General features: G+C 37.3%; 1 protein-coding gene across 2 annotated transcripts in view; it reads right to left on the reverse strand.

Annotated features, from left to right (window-relative positions):
* zgc:153738 (uncharacterized protein LOC558115 homolog) overlaps positions 1-27753 on the reverse strand; it is a 282457-nt gene that overhangs the window by 186932 nt on the left and 67772 nt on the right. For both annotated transcript variants that reach the window (XM_039753239.1, XM_039753238.1), the window contains one exon: positions 26589-26780. In XM_039753239.1, coding sequence (XP_039609173.1) covers positions 26589-26780 — 192 coding nt within the window. The remainder of the gene's footprint in view (positions 1-26588; positions 26781-27753) is intronic.

Here is a 27753-nt window from a genome sequence, read left to right on the forward strand (position 1 = left end):
GAAACGGGGATTGTCCCCAAAACTAGCCCACCATTGGCAAGGACCGGGAGAAATATTGGACAAAATATCGGAGGTAGTTTTCCGAGTCCGAATGCCTGGACGAGGCAGACGGGTGGTGCTGCACAAGGACCGTTTAGCACCATACCACCCACTGGCCCCAGAGCAACAACAACTCGAAAATATAAGCGGTTCTCCAACCTCCACCCCCGGCACCGAGTCAGACAGTGACAGGACTGAGCCCGACACCAGTGATGGCACCTCCGGCAGGACAAAGCGTGTCCGTCGACGGCCAGGACATTTACGTGATTTTATCTGTGATGAGTAGGGTTGTGGGGACACTAACCCTCTTAGGAGGGGGCTGTGTAACAACCCGGCAGCAAGCGCTGGCGGAGTGACGCCTCATGGGTAATTTATGTAAATAGTTTCGGGGAAATTATGGGTAATTTATAAAAAGCTTATTGTATGTCGGAATTTACGTATTGTCATTTGTGTTGTAAATAATGGTGTGTTTGTATTTAATTGGTTGGGTGGGTTTGGGTTATCGCCGTCCGGGGGTTATTTATTTTGTAAAAGTACCAATTTATTGAAATGTGTCTTCGTGCTTGACCTTGGCAATGGCGCGCAATAATGTTGAGCTTTTGTTTCTGACTATCTTCTGTAATAAAAAGATACAACAGGACAGAGCTGTTTATTTGCTAAGATGTTATCTAAGCAAACTACCGAGACACTCGAGTCGTGCGGTGTATGGGGCACGAGTGTTCTCTTTCTTAAAGAGCTGGGTGCAGTTGCGTGCATGACGCTGGCAAGCCGCTAGCCGACAGCTTCGGAGAGGTGCACGGCAGAGTTCGGCTCGAAATCTTAAAAGACTCCTCCACGGGTCGCTACAATATGTATGTAATTACATTGACAATCATGTTACGTTATTTTCAAAATGTTTCCTTTTCTTTTTCATTGCTTCTTTAACACACTACTTCTCCGCTAAGCTGGTATTTTGCTATATATATATATATATATATATATATATATATATATATATATATATATATATATATGTGTGTGTGTGTGTGTATATATAAACTGCTCAAAAAAATTAAAGGAACACTTTGAAAACACATCAGATCTCAATGAGAAAAAGAAATCCTCCTGGATATCTATACTGATATAGACTGGGTAATGTGTTAGGAAAAAAAGGATGCCACATTGTTTGATGGAAATGAAAATGATCAACCTACAGAGCCATGAATTCAAAGACGCCCTAAAAATCAGAGTGAAAAAATTATGTGGCAGGCTAGTCCATTTTGCCAAAATTTAATTGCAGCAACTCAAAATTGTACGCAGCACTTTGTATGGCCCCTGTGTTCTTATATACATGCCTGACAACATCGGTGCATGCTTCTAATGAGATGACAGATGGTGTTGTGGGGGATCTCCTCCCAGATCTGGACCAGGGCATCACTGAGCTCCTGGACAGTCTGAGGTGCAACCTGGTGGCATTGGATGGACCAAAACATAATGTCCCAGAGGTGTTCTATTGGATTTAGGTCAGGAAAGTGTGGTGGCCAGTCAATGGTATCAATTCCTTCATTCTCCAGGAACTGCCTGCATACTCTCACCACATGAGGCCAGGAATTGTCGTGCACCAGGAGCCACTGTACCAGCATAGGGTCTGACAATGGGTCCAAGGATTTCATCCTGATACCTAATGGCAGCCAAGGTGCCTTTGTCAAGCCTGTAGCAGTCTGTGTGACCCTCCATGGATATGCCTCCTCAGACAATCATTAACCCACCACCAAACTGCTCATGCTGAATGATGTTACAGGCAGCATAATGTTCTCCATGGCTTCTCCAGACCCTTTCACTTCTGTCACGTGCTCAGGGTGAACCTGCTCTCATCTGTAAAAAGCACAGGGCACCAGTGGTGCATCTGCCAATTCTGGTATTCTACGGTGAATGCCAATCGAGCTGCATGCTGCTGGGCAGTGAGCTCAGGGCCCATTAGAGGACATGGGGCCCTTGGGTCACCCTCATGAAGTCTTTCTGGTTGTTTGGTCAGAGACATTCACACCAGTGGCCTGCTGGAGGTCATTTTGTAGGGCTCTGGCAGTGCTCATCCTGTTCCTCCTTGCCCAAAGGAGCAGATACTGGTCCTGCTGATGGGTTATGGACCTTCTATGGCCCTCTCCAGCTCTCCTAGAGTAACTGCTTGTCTCCTAGAATCTCCTCCATGCCCTTGAGACTGTGCAGGGAGACACAGCAAACCTTCTGGCAATGACACGTATTGATGTGCCATCCTGGAGAAGTTGGACTACCTGTGCAACCTCTGTAGGGTTCAGGTATCGCCTCATGCTACCAGTAGTGACACCGACTGTAGCCAAATGCAAAACTAGTGAAGAAACAGTCAGAAAAGATGAGGAGGGAAAATGTCAGTGGCCTCCACCTGTTAAATCATTCCTGTTTTGGGGGTCATCTCATTGTTGCCCCTCTAGTGCATCTGTTGTTAATTTCATTAACACCACAGCAGCTGAAACTGATTAACAACCCCCTCTGCTACTTAACTGACCAGATTAATATCCCATAAGTTTCATTGACTTTATGCTATACTCTGATTAAAAAGTGTTCATTTAATTCTTTTGAGCAGTATATATATGTATATATATATATAACTGTGTATATATGTATATATATGTCTATATTTGTACATTTTTATATGTATATATGTATGTATATGTATATATATATATATATATATATGATGTGTATATATATGTTTATATATGTGTGTATCTGTGTGTGTATATATATATATATATATATATGCCAGCAACACTCATGACAATGACAAAGCAATTACATTGTCAATCATGTTACGCTATTATTAAAATGTTTCCTTTTCTTTTTACTTCCGCTGCTGCTTAGGTATTTTGCTATAGATATATATATATAGATATATATATATATATATATATATATAGATAGATAGATATGACAACAACACTCATATTAATGACAAAACAATAACATTAACAATCAAGTTACGTTATTTTTTACATTTTTCCATTTCTTTTTCATAACTTCTTTAACACACTACTTCTCCGCTGCGAAGCGCGGGTATTCTGCTAGTTCTTCATATACTACACAGTACATTTTACTAAGTATGTGCAGTATATAGTGTGATGGACCTCCGGCATTTCAGTCTGGCCGGGACGTCCCTGAACAGAAAGAAAGAGGAAAAGCAGGCTTTTTAGGACATTGCCTCCCGCGGGATACCAGATGGCAGCTCCCCTGGACAGAAAAGGTTCCCCGGATTCCCTCAGGGCATCATGGGACATGGTGTCCGTTTCTTCAGCCCTGTTGGGTGCCATGGGTGGTGCCAGGGGGAGCTCACAAGGAACCTGGGGACTCCTACTGTTATTACAACCCGGCAGTACTTTGGAGGCACGAGGACGGAAGCCCGCAGTATTTCCGGGTTACTTGAGGAAAGATGATGTGGCGTTTGACCCGGAGAAGGAACACTTCCGGGTCATGAACTATTTAAAGGACTTTGGGAAACCCAGCAAGGGGGAGCTGGAGTTGAAAGGTTGGGTGACTAAGCTGCTGGGAGAGGAGGATTGATTGATTTATTGTATTGATTATTGTTGTGATTATTATTAGTATTGGAGAATTGTGGAATGTGTGGTGATTTGTGCACTTTATTTGAAGAAAATAATTTAAAAATTCTTGGTGCTTTTAAACGTGTATCCTGGATGTCTGTCTGGTGGGTTTTACGGGGCAACAGCGTCTCTAGCGTCCACAATTGGATTAGTCAGCAGGATTCTGGCCATCTGTTTCGTCAGAAAACCTTGTAAAATTAACGTGGACAAAACCCACAGACAGCAACACAAACCCGTTTCGCTGGTCCATCATGGGGAAAAGAAAGACTAAATCGACTGAAAGCGCAGTCAAGAACACGGGGACACAGTTGGAAACTTGTTAAGGGTAAATTTCGCACAAACATTAGGAAGTTTTTCTTTACACAAAGAACGATAGACACTTGGAATAAGCTACCAAGTAGTGTGGTAGACAGTAAGACGTTAGGGACTTTCAAAACTCGACTTGATGTTTTCTTAGAGTAAACAAGTGGATATGACTGGCAAGCTTTGTTGGGCTGAATGACCTGCTCTCGTCTAGAATGTTCTAATGTTCTAATGAGTGAAATGTATGCATTGATTGACACTCTATGTAAATTCAGTAGTTTATAAAATGAGCCTCTACTCTTTATTTCTCTGACAATTATGACTATGCTGTAACAGACTGCTTTAGAAGAATTCTCCCTCCAAGGCATTTTGCCAAGGAGTAATTAAAAGATACAATGAACAGCTTTTCTCCTTCCTAAATACTGAATTGTCCTGTTGGAGGATGTTTCTTTATTTAATAAGATGTTAAATTTCGACCACAATATCTTTTGAAATTTACTTTTATTTTTTTGCTTTTTACCTTTTTGAGGTGACTGTTCTCTGTTTTCCACTAGGGTTTTTCTACCTAGACTGTAATAGTACAAAGATCTGAGGAATCGTTTAACTTCTCCGGAGATTCTTCTTCTTTTGGGTGTGGTGACACGTATCATGGCATATCAGATGACTGGAACTCTGTTATGTTTGGTCTTAGCCTAACTTGGGAAGATCAACGTGGAGGATTGGGGGAAGAAAAGAGATGAGAAAGAGAGCAAGTAATTATTTCTGAATCTCTTTACCCTTACAGTGGTGTCAATTTATGTGCTTGTGTACTTAATGCAACAATCTGAAATAAACATTGCTATGGTCGCCAGCTGTCCCTTATAACACAGAATTGTCCTTTATTGGAAAATGATGCGTTCCATTATAAAATCGATAAGAGACTCAATTTGTCCTCTATTTTCATATATATCATTTCATGTATACACTACCTTTTCAAATTGGAGACAGTAAAATAAACATAAGTAAAATCAAGCTGGTTTATACAAGCAGAGTGAATAAGTTTAATTGGCGAGCTGGTGCTACACACCATCAAGCTTTGCAAGTTGTGTCAGATTGTACGTCACAATCATCATTGCCATTATGCTGTGTTCAGACACACACAGTGTGAATGATTCTATGGTAATGTCTGCTAATCCAAGACCACCTGTGAAATGTAAGAGGCTGTGGAGGTGTAAGTGTGAATGGAAGACAGATTTACAATGCGTCAACCCTGGTCTTAGCAACGAATAAACAGAAAATGTACATTTTGCCATTAAAATGTTTCGGTTGCCCATGGAAGGATATCTGACCTGAAACAGCATGGTGCAGGTGCCACCCATGCCTGAGCAGGTAAACAGAAGATAACACAGTGGAATCAATCAATTCCTTATACCTCAGACTCAGCCCGAGGCAGATATATGTAATTGTTGTTTAATTAATTAAATGTTACCTAGTGTAGACTACATTATAGCCTACAATTACATGTATTATAATGCATCCAGTAAAACTAGGCAACAATCAATACAAATTGATTAACCTGATATTTCCATCTTATTGGGATAAAGATTAAAATAGTCAGGGTTATTTATTTTGATGTTTTAAATTGCACATTGTTATCAAATGCATCATTTATTTATTATTAAATCTAACTACCCTGTATAATCAAAACCCACAATACATATTTAAAAGATCTTTTCTATCTATCTTTTGCTATTTAATAGCCTAATCCATACACCATAATAAATGATTACTCCTCTCCAGGGTAACATTTGCAGAGCTGACACATGTGCGTCACACTGTTAAAGTCAACGTGAGCTTTAACAGTGCTGATTGTGCACAGAAGCTAAACCAAAAGACCTTGCAAGACTCAAAAATTGCCAAAAAATATTTAGGGAGAACAAAATCAGAGGAATTAGTAAAACAAGTCCTTGTACTAAAGGCAATGGAAGATGTGGTGAAAATTTAGACATCTGAAAGACCTCACATGTTTGCTGTTTAAACTGATGCCTCAGACATGGGAAACAGAAAATGTTTCCCCTTGCAGTGCAGTTCTTTAAATTTTAAAAAGGAGTGATGAACAAAATCGTTGATTTCATAGAGAATCTAAATGAATCTGCAGAAGTAAAAGTAATAGTGGTTTGTATAATGCACTCTCTGGAATAGCTGGTGTTGTGATTGGGTCAAGTGTCAGCTTATAGTGTTAACAGCACAAATGTAAACTATAACATACAAAAGTCAATCTACACAATTTTATAGAAAATCCAAAATAATATTTTTCAGGGTAACTGCCACACCCATACTGCACATAACACAGATAAGTGTACTAGACAATCTGAATACAGTTGTTCAGAATGTGGTTTTAAAAGTTTATAGCCACATCAGTTATAAGAAGAGAGTTACTGATGGAATTTTGCAAGTTCTATGATGTAGAGTTCCAAGAACAACAACAACATTTATTTATATAGCACATTTTCATAAAATGAATGTAGCTGAAAGTGCAAGAAGTCCTGCAGCTTATCATTACAAGATGTTTTTTCCTAAATCTAGCCATCTCTCAACTCAATCAAAACTGGTTGGCATTAAAGTCATACCCCATCAGCTTTGGGGATGACTGTCCCTGGCAAATCAGGACTTTGTTGAAGCTCAGTGCTGATGTTTCTGGAGTGTAGGATGAAGAAGACAGTGATGTTGTGGAGGTTTACCTCCTCCTTCTGCAATAACATTTTGTCTGTCTTTGGAAATAATGCTAAGAAGCTCATGGCCACTGCAATCCCTTGTGTAGAAGCTATATTCCATTATGCAATCCTTTACAGCCAAAACTGACAGAAAAGCAAGATGACCAGTTCCATGGATACCTGACAAAAATGAAGCTGAAGTGTCTTTCTCCAGATGATGCAGGAAAGTCAAAGGAAGAATTCACTGGATTCATTGATACTGCCAATAGGTATATTGAAAAATGGCTTGACTTTTCCAACAGCAACTTCCTTTACTTTCTCATTCCAGGAGGACAAGCTCACTTTCAGTGACCATGAAAAGTTCAATCACATAAGCAAGGTGAACATTAATATGATGTATGATGATGGCATTATATACAACAACATTTTGGAAAAACTGCAGGAGAATGATCCATGAAAGAGCAAAGACATGGTTGCCAGGTGGATTGCAATATTCTAAGCATCTGATCTACCAAATATGCTGTCGCTCATCTCCTACCTTCTGAGCAATCCAGCCTTAACAGGCTGTTGAGAGAATCTTCTCCAGATTGGCCAACTAAGGAATGATGTCCGGATCCTGTGCCCTGTGCTTGAGCACAATATATCCTGTGCTGAATTCCACTCACCCTTTCTGAAGGATAACCCAATACTTAATGTAGCAAGGAGTGGCAAAAAGTAGTTATGGAAGACAAAGTATATACAGAAAAATTACTGACTATACACAGAGCAAGTGCCTGACTGAATAGCTGCTACAGAAACAAAGTTTTTTTTTTTTCTCTCATTTTTTTTCTATAGAATACTAGGGAATGTTTGCAATCACTGATAGTTTCTGTGCGTTTGGGATGGACATGATGTTATGTTTGTTTTTTAACATTTGCTTGTGTAATTGTTAGTGCTTTTGTTATTTTGTATATGTTGGTTTCCCAAATATTATAGTATCACCCAGGTGTTGGATGTGTCCCTTATTTCGCCACATTAAGGTTGGAAACCCTACTAAGTATCGTTATTATATATTCCAGAAAGAATTATTTATAATCAATTGGTTGATCACCTTAACTCCAATAATTTATTTGAGATCTACCAATCTCGCTTTAGGCGTTATCATGGTGTTGAAACGGCCCTCTTGAAAGTATTCAATGACATCTCTATTGGGTGGTCCAGATCTGATTATGCAATTTTCATTACGCTATAACTTATTAAGTTTATTACATAGAAAATCACTCGAAAAATCCCAGACCATGTGCGAACTGACAACATGAAGAATCATCTTTGCGCTGAACTGGAATCGTCCCCGCATAAATCAAAGTCATCCAGACAATCTGGATCTGCATAATTAGATCTGGACCTCCCTGTATTATTACTGACTTAGGTGACACGGCAGTCCTTCTCCTTGACCTGTCCGCTGCCTTTGACACTACTGTATTGACCATGAGATATTGCTGATGTGGCTTGAACATCTTTTTTGGGCGCAAAGGGGCTGTTCTTAACTGGTTCAGGTCATATTTAACTGGTAGACACTTTTCAGTGACTTTAAATTCCTCTTTTTCATCTACTGCTCCTCTTAAATATGGTGTTCCTCAGGGATCCATTTTGGGTCCTGTTTGATTCTCTATGCAGTGTATACCTTCATCCTATTGGAGCTATTTTTCAGGAAATGTAACATTTCTTTTTACTGCTATGCTGATGGTATTCAGGTTTATATTCCTGTCTGCAACTCTGCAATAAATCAACTCCACAACTGTCTTTCTGAACAAAGATCCTGGATGGCTAATAATTTTCTTGATCTGAATCAAAATAAAACGGAGGTGATTATAGTGGGTCCATCAGGTAAAGCCTAAATTGGTCTTGGACTTCTCGGCTCTTTCTCTTTCTTTTGCAAACCTCAAGTCCGCAATCTTGGTGTTATATTTGACAGTAACCTATCTTTTGAGAAACAAGTAAATTCTGTAGTCAAGAGCTGCTTTTTCCAGCTTCGCCTATTAGGTAAGATCAAGCCTTTTTTATCTTCTAGGGATCTTGAGAAAGCTACTCATGCTTTTATTTTTTCTCGCCTTGATTACTGCAACTCGCTGTATTCTGGGATTAGCAAATCCCTGATACACAGGTTACAGTTGGTCCAGAATGCTGCATCTCACTTTCTGGTTGGGGAAAGAAAGTATGACTCTGTTTCTCCTATTTTAGCTTCTTTACATTGGCTGCCTGTCAGTTTTCAAATTGATTTTAAAATCTTGTTGCTAGTTTTTAAATCTGTATATGGGCTTGCTCCTGCCAATTTATCTGAATTGTGTGTTTTACACCAGCCATCCAGAGTGCTTAGATCTTCTGGTCAGTTGTCTCTTGTTGTCCCTCGTACCAAATGTAAAACCAAGGGGGACAGGGCTTTTGCAGCTACTGCTCCTCGCCTGTGGAAGTCTTTACCTCATCATATAAAGGAGTTGTCTACAACTGAACTGTTCAAAACAAGATTAAAGACTCATTTCTATTCACTTGCATTCCGTGACCTTCAGTAATACTGATGGTTTCCTTATTGTGATTACAGTATATATAACATTACTTCTATTTATTATTTATTTTATTTATGTTCATATATTTTATTTCTATCTATGCTATTTATGTTATTTGTTTTGTTTTCTTTTATTCTATTATTGTAAAGCACTTTGGCCACAGCATTCCTATGTTGTTTTAAATGTGTTATATAAATTGACATTGATATTGAGTATTGATATCCAGATGCGAATTGCTGTCTCTGTTCTGTAAACAACTGGGCAATAATAACTGCAAAAGTCACACAATTGCTTATATCCTTTCACTATATGGAAACTCACTGTATTTCATTATTTTACAAAGATATTCCCTGCTGCCGCTGGATTGATAATCCACTCGTCTGCTTCTGTGTGAGAGGATATTGTAATAAAGCAGGAGATGCAAGAGATGGAGAAATGGAATTAGCCACCTACACCAACAGCTGGTTTAAGTGGTGCCAAAAAAAGACTTTCTGCTTTCTTCTTCTGCTTCTGGCATGCCAACCAGCTGTTTGGGAGCAACACATGCTCTCAGCTGCTTTGTCATTTTGCCTCCTCATGCACGCCACCCAGCTCTGCCTCATTTCTCTCACCCAGGAAAACAGAAGCAACCCATATACAATTCTTCCCCCTTGGCCGCTTGCTGGCGACTATACTTTATGCATCCAGGAAACATGTTAAAAGTACTCTCTATGTGCTGTGCCTGTGTGCGCAGCATATACCGCGCAAATACAAATGTCCCCTAGAACCCAAATCCCTACCACCAATCACATAGAGAGTTGTCCTTCCAACCTCACATTGACAGGGTCTGCATGAGTTTTATGAGTTCTTCCCCGGTATCTAAGGATTAATTGGTATGAGTGAGTGTCAGTGAGTTTACACACTCAGACACTTTGTCCTAAGTTGTTTTATTACCATAAGGTGGAGGGGGCACATTGATAGGCAAACAAAAAAGATATACATATTATATATCCCACTTATACATAAACACATGCTATGCAAAAAATAACTACTAGACTTTATTCAGGGTATTAGCTCGTAATGACATGATTTTAGATTTGAGGTGAGGAATAATTTGAGTCATGTTTGTTGTTTTTTTTTGGACATGGCCACTATGCTAAATTATGGAGCTGCATTACACATTTGCATACAAGTGGACTATTGGGGTGTGTGTGTTAAAAAAAAATGTAAGTCCTTATCAGAGCAGAAAAAGTCTTCTAGTCTTGTATGCAAAGGAAATCAAAAACTCGGCAAGTATGCAGGAATGAAACCGACAGCAGGTCAGCTGCAAATGTAAGGTGTATCACTCATTCCAAATTAAAACACAGGAACAGAGTGGAAAAGAGGATGTTCCAGACTACTTGGCTATCACACTTTAATTGCTTTTATACAATATGAAATAAGACATGATAATCTGCAAGCACTGCTGCAGCAAGCCAAGTTTAGCTGGTAAAAGAGATTTTGTGACAGGATCACACAGTTTCAAACGTAAAAATCTAACAGCACACTCCCAACAGGTAATGACATGCAGCGGGCTACGACAGTGTTTTGGCTACAGGCAAACATGCCATTGAATCTGTGGTGACAAAAGGTTTAAAGACCCAAAAAAAGACGAATGATGATGCAAAAAGATATGAAATTTTCAGTTAAAATAAACTAAGTATATTACATGGCAAAGGAAGAACCGAGGTTCACACAGATCAAACCACTTGTTTTACTGCAAATGGAAAATAGTTGGTACATTTCCCCAAATTTTGACAACGATGTCCATTGTACTGAACTATTTTCAAACATTACCGTAGACTTACAAAAAAAAAAAAAAACTGATAGTGGTGGAATATTAGTGGTGTTTACATATTTACATGATGTTTTGCTATAGCTTAAATGTAATGTTTAATTTTATTTGTTTAGTGTGATTCTAAATACATAAGACAAATTGCGAGCTTAAGTAATTTATTGGAAACCAGAGCCAGAAGTGATACTAAGTGTTTTATTTCTATTTATTTTTTTAATGTATTCTTATACAAATATTGTATAAAAAAAAACTTTTTTTTTTTAAATATCTACACATACTTTTTATACAAACCCATTTATTTGATGAAAAGTTCTATTTCATGCTCTTTATTTGTTTACTTCCAAATTAATTACTTTTTTACAATCCAACTAATCAATTAATTGACAAAATAATCGTCAGAATAATCACTTATCAAAATAATCGTTAGTTGGAACCCTAGTGTAATGGTGTGGAGGATAATGTCTTGGCGCATTTGGGCCCCTTAGCACCAACAAAGCATTGTTTAAATGCCACAGCCTTGCCAAGTATTGTTGCTGACCATGTCCATCACTTTATGACAGCAGGAGATTCACATCATGGATGTGCAGGCAACAAATCTGCAGCAACTGCATGATGCTCTCACACCAATATGGACCAAATCGCTGAGGAATGTTTCCAGCACCATTTTGAATCTACACTGCAAAGAGTTATGTCTGTCCTAAAGGAAAAAGAGGGTCCAACCCGGTATTAGTAAGGTGTACCTAATAAAGTGGCTGATAGGTGTGTATGTATGTAGGCATGTATGTATAATAAACATTTTCTAAAGAATTTGTCTTAGTGGTGCAGACTTATATAGGGAGGTGTGTCTCATGACAGTCTGTTGGTTTAGGTTTGGTAGACTTTATTTTGTAGATGGAAATATGCTTGCAGCAAAAAGGTATAAAGCGGCAAAAGGCATTGTTACACAGAGAAAAAACAATGACACAACGGCTAAAAACTGCTGTCACAAGTACACACACTCAAAGATTAGTTCAGAACTTTACCTTTAACAGTTAACCTTTAACCTTTAACAGTTTTCTACAAATAACAGAACTGACAAAGTTTGTAGCATCAGGAATAAGTGTTCTCATGTCTGTTACTGTTTACCCTTGGGGCCCTAAATCCATAGTCTGATGGCAACAGCTGAAATTTAAGGAAAAAGTGGATGACTACTCTCTGACAGAACTGAGTTAGCCTTCTTTCTAACCTGTTTGTGATACAGCTCAGTGACAGAGCTCTACTTTAAACCAAACATTTTACTGCCAATTTTTACAATGCTATTAAAATCAAATATATTTACTGTATATTCTTAATGCTGAAGTTACCAAACCAATATATAAAAGTAAAATTAACAACAGATTCAATAAAAGATGATAAAGTGTCATTAGGGTTTTTTCCATATTAAAACAATTAGCTGTTTCTAGCCCCTCCTACAAATTTATTCTGTGTTGAAATCAAAAGCTAACCTGTTATCAAAGATTGACCCTAGATATTTGTATTGCTCCACTATAATCACACTCTCCCCTTTTTTATTGACTGAATGGGAGAAAGGGAACACCTAATCTATAGCTACAGTATATCCTTTGTCTTTGTTTCTTTTTAAAGCTAAATGATCTCAATCACACCATTGAACAAACTTACCAAGAATAGGTCCATGGTTGTCATCCTCAACATGTATAAGATTCACATTAACAAGACTCATCTACTGATACCAGGATATGTCTGTCCATGCATGAACTCTTGCAATCATTTGTGCATGCGATGAACAGAAAAGGAGATAGGCAGCAGCTTTAAAGTGTCCCCATGGATGTGTTAAGGCTATCAGAAAAGCAGCCATTAACACTAATTATTAGTTAAAAAGTCTAGAATCCACCCCACCATCTTAGGGTTCAATCAGTTTGCCAGCTAAAATGTAGGGAAAGATTGTATTAAAAGCTGACGAGAAATTGAAACATCTTACATGGTTTTTTGGTCCTTTCAAGTGCTCATCCTCCACTTCCCTCTTTACTCTGTATGCAAATTAGTAAGGGGTCATTTAAGGCTCAGTTTTGTTTAGCAGCTCTCTCTTAATCGATTTCTCAAAGGATTTCATGATATGAGAAGTTAAGGAACTGATCTGAAGTCATTTAATGCTTTTGGGTGTGTAGTTTCTATTATTAAAATGGCATTTGCCTTTTTCCAGAGTCTGGGCACCTTTTGTAAATCCAGAGACATCTTAAATAAAGAGTGAAATAATGGAGAGAGTGAAGTAGATATCCACTTGTATTGTCAGGAAACAAACCTTTTTTAATTAAAATTGTTGAAGGACTCTTTTGACATCATTCTGATTAGACAGATAAAGGCTGACTCCTGTCTGTTCTTTTGCTAAGTTATTTCCAAAGCAAAAGCCTGTGTTTCGAACCTTAAATAGAATTCATTAAATTGTTGAACCAACTGATAGTCAGCTTTAATCCCTGTTAATTCATCACAATTATTGCATTTTGTGTGAATGCAATCCATTATCTTCATGCCATTCCACAGTGAACCCAGATTATCTGTCCCCAGTTTATTCTCAATTCTGTCCTTCTACTTCAACTTTGATGGCTTAATTTTATGTTTTGCCTCTGTAGTCCCTTCAGTTTAGTTAATATTCCAAGTTAAAATGTCTTGTTTCTTCCGTTTATCAGTTCTTTTGAATCTCTGGTCATTCATGGCTTCATGTTACAATATATTTTGATTGATTTAATAGGGATTATGGTTTCTTTGTGGAATTTTATATAACTGCATATCATGTCTGTCAGTTTAAAAATGTTAGCACAGGATTCTTGAAACACTGTCCAATCAGTTCATTCAAAACAGCAATACGGGAGCTCAAAAGATTACTTCAGCCTTTAATGTGTTTAACTACTTGCTTTTCTGTTTCCAGTTATTATATGAACCTTATAGAGATTTGACTCTCAATTCATAAAAGCCTTTAAAGTTCTCATAGCACTTTGTTGTGACAAGCTGGGCAAATGATATACTGTGCTTATGTGTGCTACATGTAACCATGGCCCCAAAAAACAAATCGCATAAACAGTCCAGATAATGAACAATTCCTAAAGCTTTGACTGTTATCAGGAGTAGAGCAGCCTCAATAATTGTGAAATGGAAGTAGTTTAGAAATCACCATGACTCCTAGAACTGAATAACCAGGCAAGGAGGACCTTAGATGATGTTCCCCACGCAATTCGGGATATGAAATAACTCCAAAGCAAAGCCTGTCAACCTATGTGGAACTGAGCCATATACAGTACACTGGCAAGGTCTAACCACACCACATGCAAGTCACTCTTTTCACTCTTGGTGCACTGGCTCTGATCCCAAATCACAGAAGAGTGCTTCGTGCATCCGGGAAAGCCTGGGATTCCAGCCTTTGGGCAGCTTGTGTCAATGTATCCATTCGCCATTATAAAGTTAGCCATCCTTCTTGCCAGAATCACAAAGAAGATCCTCCCCTCTACATTCAGCAAGGCAATACTTCTGAACTGGCTGATGGTCTGAGAGTTCTTCTCTTTGGGAATGAACACATCGACAGCTTGCTTCCACACTCCCAGAAATTGCTGTTTCCTCCAAGCTGTTTTAATTAGCTTCCAAATTGCTCTGACTACCCGGGGGCAGTTCTTATACAATTTATAGGGCAGCCCATTTGGCCCTAGGGCTGATGCTGACCTTACCTTCTTGATTACTTCCTTCACTTAGGAAAACTGCTCCTATCAGCACAAGGACAGTTAAAACTTGGCCAGATGGAGCCTCTCAGTAGCTGCAGGACAGTTTCAGTAGGACCTACTGGGACATCTTTGAACACTCAGACCTTGAAGTGTTTAGTGATAGCGTACTGTGCTATATTAACACCTGCACAGACATTGTCACAGTGGATAAACATATCCGAGTCTACTCCAATCAGAAGCCCTGGATGACCAGGGAAGTCCAGAGTCTGTTGAAAGAGAGAAACACTGCCTTCAGGTCTGGTGACAAGGGTCGCTATAGCACAGCCCATACCAGCCTAAAGAGGGGCATCCGAGAGGCCAAGTCAGACTATAAAAGGAAGATCGAGGAAAACCTGGATAACAACAGCAGGCAAGTGTGGATGGGTGTCCAGCATATGACCAACTACAGGACCAGTCCCGGAGCTGTGGGAGGTGATTTATTGCTGGCTGAATAACTGAACCACTATTTTGCCTGGTTTGAAGTGAATCCACCAGAAACAGCCAGACCCTATCCTGTTACCATCAACAGCACCATCTTCACAGTGAGGGAGCACGAGGTGAGACGCACACTGCAGGCTGTGAACCCACAAAAGGCAGCTGGACCTGATGGCATCTCAGGACGCGTGCTGAAAGACTGTGCAGACCAACTGGCTGGGGTCTTCACCAGGATATTCAACTAGCCTCTTTCTCAGTTTACTGTGCCATCCTGCCTGAAATCCTCTGTCATAGTGCCTGTGGCCAAGAAACAGACCATCACCAGTCTTAATGACTACAGGCCAGTTGCACTGATATCTGTGGTTATGAAGTGCTTCGAGAAGCTCATCAGGAACCACATCATGTCATTCATGCTTCCCATGCTTGATCCGCACCAGTTTGCCTACAGAACAAACAGGTCTACAGAGGACGCAGTGGTCACTGTTCTCCATGCTGTTCTGTCCCATCTGGAGCAGTAGGGGAGCTATGCATGGCTGCTCTTCATAGACTTCAGCTCTGCCTTTAATACCATCTTACTCTACAGACTGGTGACCAAACTGTCAGACATAGGACAGCCACACTCCACCTGCCTTTGGATCAAGGAATTCCTGAGTGATCGCACTCAGAGGGTTAGAGTGTGCCCCTATTTCCCCACACCCATCAGGCTCAGCACTGGCTCCCCACAGGGCTGTGTGTTGAGCCCCCTGCTCTATACCCTCTACACTCATGATTGCACTTCTACAGTAACCCCATTGTTAAGGTCGCTGATGATACCACGGTAGTAGGGCTCATCTCTGGGGGGGATGAGTCTGCCTACAGGGATGAAGTGGAGCGGCTGACAATGTGGTGTAGGAATAACAACTTTCTCCTAAATACAGCCAAGACCAAGGAGTTCATCGTGGACTTCAGGAAGAAGGCAGACAACATCCAGCCACTCATTATCAATGGGGACTGTGTGGAGAGGGTCTCAGACTTCCGCTTTTTGGGAGTCACCATTAGGGAGGACCTGACCTGGGGAAAACACACTGCTGAGGTAGTGAAGAAGGCCCAAAAGAGACTGCACTTCCTGAGGGTGCTCAGAAAAAACAACATCCCTGAAAAACTGCTCGTGTCCTTTTACCGCTGCACAGTAGAAAGCGTCCTGGTCTCAATTTTTTTATTTTTAATAAATTTGCAAAAATCTCAAGTAAACTTTTTTCACGTTGTCATTATGGGGTGTTGTGTGTAGAATTCTGAGGAATGTAATGAATTTAATCCATTTTGGAATAAGGCTGTAACATAACAAAATGTGGAAAAAGTGATGCGCTGTGAATACTTTCTGGATGCACTATATATATATATATATATATATATATATATATATATATATATATACAGAAAAAAGCTAGCTGAGAGAAAGCACATGTACATACGTATTCACAGTCTTTGCCATGAAGCTTTGCCATTTTACTCCAAACATTTAGCCAAGCATTAAAAACTTTTTTTCCAAAAAAAAATAAAGGATACAATCAGTATCGTACAGATGATTTTCACTCTTGAATAACAATGTTAAGATACTAGCAAAAGTCTTGCTAGAAGGAGTGAGAAAGTGCTTCTCTCACTAATATTACTAGACCAAACTGGATATACAGTACTGTATTAAAGGCTGACACTCAGCCCTAAACCTTCAGTATATGTTTAATGTAATATACATACATACAAAATCTGATTCACCAAAATTTTTACTGTCTTTTGGATGCAGAAAAATCTTTTCAGAGTGGAATTGAACTATTTATTTACTATACTGCAAAAATTTGTGTTTGTCCCAAATATATCTGCATGAACTAAACTACTTTATAATAGTCCAAAAGCCAGAGTTCATATTAATAAAACAAACAGTTCATGCAGTTTCTTCGTAATACTCCTTGAATTAAGGTTTCTTTCTGTAAGGAATAGACACTGGTCTTTCATATATTATTTGATCCAACATGATCTGTAACTAAAGAACCATAAATTTCCCTTGCCGGTAACTGGTTTACTCTTTGGGCTATGTGGCAAACTCTCCCTCTTGTTAAGCAGCAGACTGTTGTTGACTCCTGATCTCTGCTGCATATCAAGCTAGTGGTATTTAGAAGGATGGAATCTCCAACAATGAGCACTTCCCTTTTCTGCCCCTCATTCAATTTAACATGGCTTTTTTTGTTTTTAGGTTGGTACTTGCAGTACGTGGTTGGGCAATGTAACTAGGGCTAGGGCGATCTAGTTACACTCCTTACAAGTCAGTCTGCCAAGTGCCATCAGTCTGGAAGGTTGTGCTTGTGTTCAGTGAATTTTGTAAAAGTAGTTTTGTGCAAGCGTCATTTTTTTTACGATGGACGATTATCGTGAGCAACGCGCGGCAGTGAAATTTTGTTTTCTTCTAGAAAAAAGTGTTGCAGAAACTATTGTTATTGAAATGTTATGACAACCCTGAACCACCCACCCTACTCACCGGATTTAGCTCCGTGTGATTTCTTTTTGTTCCCTCGGATGAAAAAAGACTTGAAAGGAAGGCATTTTGCTGACATCGAAGAGGTAAAACAAGAAACAACCAGAGCACTAATGGGCATTACTTCACACAAATTTAAAAAATGTTTCAAACAATGAAACAAACAGTTAGATAAGTGAATTTCTGCCAATGGAGAGTACTTTGAAGGAGACTAATTGTAGTTTGTACAGAAAATTAAATTAAACACATTTTAAAAATATTTCTGGTTATTTTTGGGTCCCCCCTCGTATATGTTGGACACTTAAGTCTTATTTTCCAATGGGATGCTGTGGTGTCTTATTCAACTTTTGACTACCCAAGTCCACATTTGTGTCAATGTAGACTTAAGCATATAATCATTCATCTGGAATTTAAAATGGCCATGCATACAAAAAATTACTTTACAAAGTTCTAAAGCAGAAGATGGCATGGCACTATCTAACTTCTGGTTTTACTCATGGGAAGCAAATATATGCACAATAATGTGTTGGAAATTGGCAGAAATTAATGAAAATACAACCGACTGGCTTCCAGTAGTAAATAAATCTTGTTCTAAATCTTCCCTGTCTACCCTGCTCTCTGCTTCAAATAATTTCATTGTCAGTTTACTATCAATCCAGTCATCAAATAATTTCTTAAAATTTGGAACAAATGTAGGACGCATTTCAAGGTAGAGAAGCTCTGTACACGTTAATGACTTTTTTCCACCTTCTCAAACCAACTCAGTGTTTAACCTATGGAAAACACTAGTGATTAAGACACTTCGAGTTCTTTCTATAGACAACATATTTTCATTTCCTAAAACAATTATGCTCCAAATGTAACTTTCTAGCTACACAGTTTTTTGTATATTCAAGCTAGACATTTTGTTAAAAGAAGCTTACCTAACACCACATCTCATTCCCATATCTGTCACAAAGGTTATAACTCTTTCATCTACCACATTAATTCTATTTAAAAGTACCATTTACTCAGGGCAAGATCTAAACTGCGAGCATTGCCATTTAGCTCTTAGCATCATTAGTCCTTATGTTTTGCCAATGCACTAAATTAATGCAATTTTGTACAAAAACCTTTACATACTTCTCAGATAGCATTGGTGTCATAATCCATTAAAAACAGTATTTGGCATAATACCAGATGGAGTTAAAGAGCAGAGGGATAAATCAATGTAATATCCTAGAATTTCAACCCACCCTGTATAACTCAGTGGCTAGGTGATGTTTTATTTTGTCTCATATTAGAAAAAAATCAAATTCTCTCTTAGGGGATATGTCCAAAACATTTTAAAAACATGGCAAGAATAAATTAATATTTTAGAATAAGGATGCTGGGCGCACCACAAGTAATTGTTGTACTTTTTTGGTGACTGTTTTTCTCTTTCTCTTGGGTAAGTAAGGGTTGAATCTTGTTCAGCTTTTTATTTGCTTTTTGTTTATATTTTTTGTATTTTTCTGGATTGTACCTGATTATATTATTATATCAGGTTGTTATTTAACAAAAGAAAAATAACAAAAATATTAGAAAACAACAAATAAAAAATAATCGGGAAGCTTTGGCTAAAGTATAACATAGGTGAGGAAATACCAGCCAATGTTTCACATTTTATTGAGCTGCTCATTTAAATCAGTTCTCGCTTAATAAAAATTCCATATGTTTAATTGAACAATAGTTCACAACCTTTTAGTCAGACCTTTAAGAGCAGCAGATTGTTATTTGTGTTTGTCATCTTGTGCATTATTTATTCCTTATTTCAAACATTACTTGTGTTCTATATTATACAGTATTAATAAATGGGTTTGGGAATGGACAAGAACACCCCCTACAGACCATACTATATATAAAATTAGTATTCAACAAGCAATATGGCAATTTAAATTTATTATATTCAAAATATGTGATGTTATCGAATAATACTAAATACTGCTAAAATATAGGATGCAGATTCATTTTGCATCCATAGTCTGGATATAGACACCAGAAAACAAAATTGTCTAATTAAGCAAAGGCCATCATAATCAGTTTAAGGATAAGAATTACTCAGTGAAGCCTGTCTGCAATTGACAAGGGGAGTAGATGATTTTTTTTTGGTTAAATTCAAATTCTTAATTAATGTTTATGATTTCTTTTTAAAATACATATTTAAAGATTATTTCGTGTTTGGTGTAATAAATCTAAAAATCCTGTAGATGGTAGCAGATGACAACTAAAATAAAAAGGCCAAGGAAGTTGACTGAACAATATTAAATACTAATGTTGGAATAGTCATAATATTTGAGGAACATGTCCTAAAAGCACATTGCAGTAGTGTAGTTTATATAGTAAAGATTTTATTAGATAAAGTCTCTGTCAAGTTTAAAAGAAAAAGAGGTAGATTAGGTTTTACATATGTGCATATAATATTTGATTTTATTTAAAGTCTTGTGGATCAGGGTTGTCGAACTCCAGTCCTGGATGGCCGCAGTGGCTGCAGGTTTTCATTCTAACCATCTTCTTAATCAGTGACCAGTTTTTGATGCTAATTAACTTCTTTAGCTTTAGCTTGAATTAGCTTGACTCAGGTCCCTTAGTTGTTTTTTCCTTAATTAGCAGCCGGACAGTAATGAGACATAAAACAAGCAGGACATGACCAGCTCACCTGTACCCATCAAACAAAATCTGAAAATAAAGATGAAGGTCTCAGCAAGGTTGATCCCCCAGGTTACCAAAACATTTTAGGAGTTTTAGAAAAAAACAGAACAGTTTTGGAAATGTCTGCTGTGGCAGAAAGAGAGCAGCAACAAGCCATGGAATGAAATAACGGGTTTAATTAACAGCAAGAATGAGCTTCTCATTAAGGAACTGGTTGGAGTTTGAAGCCCCAATTTAGCTGGTCATCTGTTGGCTCGTTTCATGTCTCATTTCTGTTTGGCTGTCATTTAATGATGAAAAGAATCAACTCAGAAGACTTAATCCTTAAAAACAGGGCTATGAAAATAAAGGGAAAAGACGTTAATTAGCAGTGAAAACTGAATACTGATTAGGAAAAGGTTTAGAAAAAAAAAACCTGCACCCACTGCGGCCCTCCAGGCCTGGAGTTTGACACCTGTGTTGTGGATACTCCTTATGTACATGTTAATAGACATGATATATTTCACAACAACTGAGTAAAAATATTTAAGAGTGCAACCTCTAAACAAGAAAAAGAACAAAGAAAAAAGCAAAATTAATAAGCTTAAGGAATCAGAAGCACTTGGTTAATTCCACTCAAGATGAGCTATGACTGCTGGTGCATTATAATAACTTCCAGCTCTTTGTCAAATGCAGACTTGGATGAAATTAACTTAAAATGTTGCTCCACATACTACCGAAGGATTAGGAAAAAGTAGAAGAGTAGATGTCTCCCAGCTAGCACATGGACAAATGCTCTTCATCTTTGTGGACTTAAGTTGAAAGAATGTTTGCCACTCTCTGAAAGACCAACTGTCTAGTGGCATTGGCGCTCAGAGTTTCAGAATCTGTGGCACTGATATATTTCCCAGCATCTCTAGTGGCAGGGCATAGTTTAGCAAAATTACATCACAGGTGGGGGTGCATCTCAGGTAAATACACAGCTGCCACAGGATTTCACAAATAAAAACCGATGAACAGGCGTGGAGAAAGAAGGTCACTTAAACACACAAAACTAATATTTATAATTTTTCACTGCTTATCATTTGCAGATTTCAGTGAATGGTTTAAGATGAATATTTGTTTTAGGTGCTGTTGTGCTTTTTTCCCCACTTTCCAATGATATGTAGAGAGAAATAAATTAATAGACTAAGGAAGGTCTGTAAAATAGAACAGCTCTAAAGAAAATCATGTAGAACAAGTTTTGGCAATTTATTTTACCTTTGCAATGCACTCTGCTGAAGTATTTTCTGTCAAACGCTTATACATTGACAATGTATTATTATATAAAATATCACACTTTTAAAACCCCAAATAGAAGATACCCAGGTTTAACTAAAGAATCGTTTAACAAATATTGCTTGGCAAGTTAATGTATAAATAGGTATGCCTTTGAATTTAAAGGGCAATTTGCAGAAGCTTTTGAAAATGGCATATCAGATATAGCATGAGAGAAATAGTACTGGAGTGGGAGGAAAATTTATTCTCAGGGCTTTTAAAAGTTAATGATAATTTAATGATGCCATCTCAAGCTGTATGATTGTCATCCAAATTTCATAACTTTATAGTTTTAAATCGCATTGTGCACCAACGTACAACATAAAAGAAATGGTTTTTGTGATATATGTAAATATAAGCTGTTATATTATATCATATAAAAAAAAAAGATACATTTTATCTTATATGTTATAACTTAGCTGTCTTACTGGGATGCGAGTCACCAAGAAGTATCTAAATCGCAAAATGTCCAAGCTACAACTGATGTGATTTATTTGAAAGAGAAAAGCATTTCAAATTTGTGTTATTGGTGGAAATGTAAGGATGACTAGGTGTGTATCCACAAATGAAAACTGTTGGGGTTTTTTTGTAAAGAATTGTCTATGTCCATCAGTTTCCTTCTGTTTGTTTCTAGTGTTTATGGCATAGCACAACAATAAATTAATCAGACTCAAACCAGGCTGTAGGTTGCTAAGCAGGCTTACACTGTGTCTGTGCTTGCAAACATGAGAATATATATATGTGGATATCTTGACACTGAAGGAACAGTTTTATATAATAAAACAAATTAAGCTCACTTGTCATATATTAGTAGGGGCAAGAGTTAATTCTGTGCAGAAACTAATGTATCCAAAATAAACATAAAAGTGGAGATAGCAAAACATGTTACAGTACAATAAGGGAATTAAGTCTAATTTACACTAGTTATTTGTTCCTGATCTCCAGCTATGTTTTGTTCTGGTTTGCGTCATATTTGTGGTACAGTTTGCAATTTGGTTATAATTTTGCTTAGTTAAGAAGTGGCCTAGTCTCTGCTATTCATTAAGCAATCAGCACTACATCAGCCTTTTTGTAAATGGAGCTTGACGATAGGGTCAAAAATTCACTATCAAGTTAAATTCAGATTCTAATTCTATAATCTTCATATCCTACAAAAATGGTTTGGCCTACTTTATGTCTAAAGATAACTATCACAGAAATGCTTTAAAGGTTTAATGGTTAGCTCCATTTAGTCATGGGACCGAGTCTATTGATTTCCTAAATTTTTGCACAAGTAGTTTTTGAGATACATCTATTTAAATATAAATACACACACACACGAGAAGGTACATGAAAGAACTTGCATACACATACATACAATCACACACTCAAAGAAAATTCAAAGTGAAGAGAATTGACAGCTTGTTTTCCCAACCAAAGCACACGCATGGTGATAAAGGGAAAGAAATTAACATACACATATGCTCACACGCACCACAATAGATCTGTAAAGATTTACATGCACAACGGCATTAAGCCAGCCCTGCACCAGTTTGTCTACCTGTGGAGCATAATGGGCTCTGATAAGAAAAGTCCAACCCTGAAAAATACGAAGTAAGAAATTATTAACTGAACTACATATGCTTTAATCAAGCTGATATGTTGGACTGTAATAATACAGTAGAGAGACACAAGTAAGCATAAATCTTTTCTTGAAGTAATTCATTTTAAGGTGGAGACTTTGCTACCATGTGGTTTTGATTAAACAAATAATACCTGTTATCTGCTTTTCACTTTAGAAACCCTTTCTTTTGAGATGTCACTTTATTTTATAATGTTGACTTTACCTTTTAAATTAGAAAGGGTTGACTTCTTTATACATGGTTGATTAAATTAATACTGAAGTACTTATTAGTAAGTCAGTGCATGTATTAAGAGCTATTGGTATTCACCTATAATTTTCTCTTTCATAATTTCCATAAGTTGTTTATAAATCAGAACTATTAATTCTAAACACAGCAAGTAACTTTTGAATACATTAATTCATGAGCATTACTTGCTACAGCAAGTTTCTAAGTGCTTTTTTGACAAGTAAAAATAATATTTCTCATCTCTTTGGCATAATTGCAAAATATCATGTCAAATTAATCTGTTCATAAATAATGATATGATTCAGTGGGTTTATATCTTAAGGGGTAGAAAAAGTTACAAAAGCAATAAGAAGTGAGGAATGACAGAAGAAACGAACTGGCAAAATAAAACAGAGTCACTATCAGTATTAAGTTTTTATCTTTATATATGTTATTTAATGAACTCTACATATTTTTTTAGTTAACAAAGCCTTTCCTTTACGTTGCTGAAAGTTCAGATGAGATGGAAACACTGTCCCTGTACTTATAAAGCTGATGCCCCCTGACTTAACACATTCTTAAGTGTTTGAGTAAGGAAATAATTTACCTAGTGACAACTGCAAGAAACCCAGAAGTCAAAGATGTTAACAATGTGTAAGTCTAAACTTAATATACTGTATAAACAAACACAATTAATTTCTCAATAATGATCAAAGCTAAAAGCATCTAGATTCTGTCACAGGTCAATGTGCAATTAAAAATATCAGAAACTCTTACATAAATGTGCATTGAAAAATGGGCTGTTTTGAACATCATACTGTAGATTAGATCTTTATTCTATTCCTTTTTTGAGTGCATTGTGCTAGCAGCAGAAATAAGAATTTTGATCCCCAAGAAAAAGTAAGTGATCATTCCTCTATTCCCCATATATACAGTGCCTATAAAAAGTATTAATCCCCTTGGAAGTTTTCATATTTTACTGTTATACATTATACAACATTAAATCATAGTGGATTTATTTTAGGATCTTGACACTATTCAAAAGAATTTAACTTTAATATCAAAGTGAAAACATACTTCTCCAAAATGGCCAAAATTAATGACAAATATAAAACAAAAAATAACTGGTCACATTAGCATTCGTCCCCTTTAAGTCCATATTTAGCAGATGTACATTTGGCAGCAATTAGTCTATGTGGACATATCAAAATTATCTCTGCACATCTAAACACTGCAATATCTCCTTATTCTGCCTTGCAAAACAGTTCATACTCTGTCAGATTGTATATATATATTGTGAGTGAGCAGCCTTTGTCAAGTCCAGCCACAAATTATGAACTGGATTGAGATCTGAGCTCTGACTTGGCCACTCCAGGACATTAACATTGTTGTTTTAAACACTAGAATCCCTGAAGCCTGCGAAAATATTCACAATGCCAGACAACCTTAATTTTACTCGCATATCATCATTACTGCATTAATTGCACACTAATATCATCTTTGTTTTGCAAATGTGTCATTGTGTGTGTTTGCATCTTTCACAGTGGAAACGTGGCAATCTCGCTGATATCAGCTTTGGTGCTGCAGTGATAAGAACTGATGCTTCATAATCGAGATGTTACCAGTTCAATCCAGGGTCCTCCCTGCATTTAGGGAACTAGGAAGGAACTAGGAAGTAACTGGCAATCTCTCAGTTACGAAGCAGCAGTCCTTACCCCTGCACCAGTGAAGCAGATATCTGTGAAACTGTCACATTTCCACTGTGAAAGACCCAAACACACACATGCATGCACAACATTCTGTTTTAGTTATGTGTTCAACCTACGTCTTATATTTACATAAATCGTTGTGGACACAGAACACACATGAAATGTATATATTTCAAATAACAATATATTATTTTTCTATACAATTCCAGATACCCAGATAATTAGACTTCAGCTGTGAGAATTTTGTGGCTGACTTCAGCTGTCTTGTGGGGGATGGGATAGCAGGCTGCCTGCCTGTGGTCAATTGACACATTTGCAAAATAAAGGTAATATCGTGGGCAATTAACACAATGATGATGAGATGCGAGTAAAATTAAAGCAGTCTGGCATTATGAATATTTTCGTAGGCTTCATGGATTCTAGTGTTAAGCCATTCCTATGTAGCTTTGGCTTTACACTTGGGGTTGTTATCTTACTTAAAAAAGAAATCTCTGAAAGCAGAGCTTTCTCCCAGGCTACTTAAGGTTTTCCTCCAGACATTCATTGTATTTTGCTGCATTTATTTTAGCCTCTACCCTAACAAGCCTTCTAGGGCCTGCTGCAGAGAAAAAAAACCCAAAGCATGATGTTGCCACCACCATGCGTGGAATGATATGATTTTGATAATGTCCAAGTAACATGGCATTTACTCTAAAGCTCAGTTTTAGTCTCATCAGACCATAAGAACATAAAGAGTCTCATACATATCTTTTTGTCACCTCTAGCCAAAACGTTATGTGCATTTTTTAGCACTCTCCCATAAAGCTGTGACTGGTGGAGCACCCAACCAAAAGTTGTTGTATGTATAGTTTCACCAATCTCAGGCAAGCTTGTAACTCCTTCAAAGCTATCCTAGGTCTCTTGGTGGCCTCCTTCACTCATCATCTTCTTGAACAATCACTAACTTTAATTATGTGACTTCTAAAAATGAATTGGCTTCACCAGTGGTGAAATGGGTGTGACATATTAAAGGGAAGGCATACTTACGCTATTATTTGTAATTTAGACCATTTTACAGAGATCTGTTTTAACTTGTACATTAAGGTGTATTTTTCTGTGGATTAGTATCAAAAAGCCAAATTAAATCCACTGTGATTCAACATTGTATAACAATAAAATGTGAAAACTTCCAAAGGGATTAATACATACACAAACACACACACACTCCCATGGAAACCTAACTTTTAATCTGGTGTGCATATTCAAAGACTGCCAATGTCTCTATTTTGCTTTTATGTCAACATTATGTTTGATTTGCTTTTATCCAAAACTAGATATAACTACAGATTATTTTTTTAACAGGCCAGGGGTAAATAAAACAATCTGTGTCCTTGGCAATTAAAATTTTATTATTACCCTTTGAATTTGCACTGCTGCTTCATTCTGGTCAGAATTCCTTATGCCTTTCTCCTTGAAGAGTCTTTGTTTCTCTTCATTCTCTCGGATCTCTTTCATGAATTTAGCTCTCAGTCTGCCTTGCCGAGCTCTTTCAGCAATTTGTATAAATTTAATGGCTTCTTCCACTGATAGAGTTCTCACAGCTGTGACCTGTAAACAAAAAGAAAGAAAAAAGATAATAAATGACAAATACATTCTTTATAGCTTTAGAAATCAGTAAATAATGAACCATGATTAACCTAAAATAATTTACAGTACCATAAAGAATAAAGTAATCTATTTTCTAAAGTCACTTTGTTCAATTTAGAGTCTCAAGTTGCCAGAGACTACTCCAGGAGCATCAGATGCAAGACTGTTCACTCAAAGCCACATTATTTTAAGTCTTATTTTAACCCCGCATGTACATCTTTCATGAGTGGGAAAACAGTTACTCTGCCCATATTCTTTATTAGAATATTTCCCACATCATAAGTACTAACCACTACCTTTAACACTGTAACTTGTCGGCAAAAAAAGATTGTTGCAGTTGGAAAATTTAAGACTAATTTTTATGGATTATGTATGCGAGTGTCAGATAAGAATTATGATACATGGTATGTATTAAAAATTAGCAAAATCATTTACTGAACCCACAGAAAATTGATTGTTATCCCTTTAGAACACATCAGGAGTTAGTAGTTTGAAATATATTATTAAAAACTCTTCTGTGTCATTTCCACCACTTTACAAATCAGATCAGAATATCCTTTTATCAGGCACATATTGCTGAGACCAGCTTTTTCTGAATGTTGAGATAAATGTTGTAGAGCTGACCCTTGGATTTATTATATTTAGACTGGCTTACTGTAATGTCTTTCTGTATGAACTTGAAGAGAGAATTTTAAATAAATTATAAATTTTAGACAACTGTGTCTTTCCAGAAGTGTTCAACCATCAATAAATAATTATGCGGCGTTTGTTATGCCGCGGGTTCACTATTGTGTTGTATTTTGCTCTCTCCAGAGTTCCATCTTTTCATTCACTTACTGTTGTATTCTCACACCAACCCGTTTTAGACAACCGTGTCCTTCCAGAAGTGTTTAGCATTCAATAAATAATTATGCATGAGACTGAGCGTGTGTCT

This window comes from Polypterus senegalus, chromosome 5, assembly GCF_016835505.1.
Source record: "Polypterus senegalus isolate Bchr_013 chromosome 5, ASM1683550v1, whole genome shotgun sequence".
Lineage (NCBI taxonomy): Eukaryota > Metazoa > Chordata > Cladistia > Polypteriformes > Polypteridae > Polypterus > Polypterus senegalus.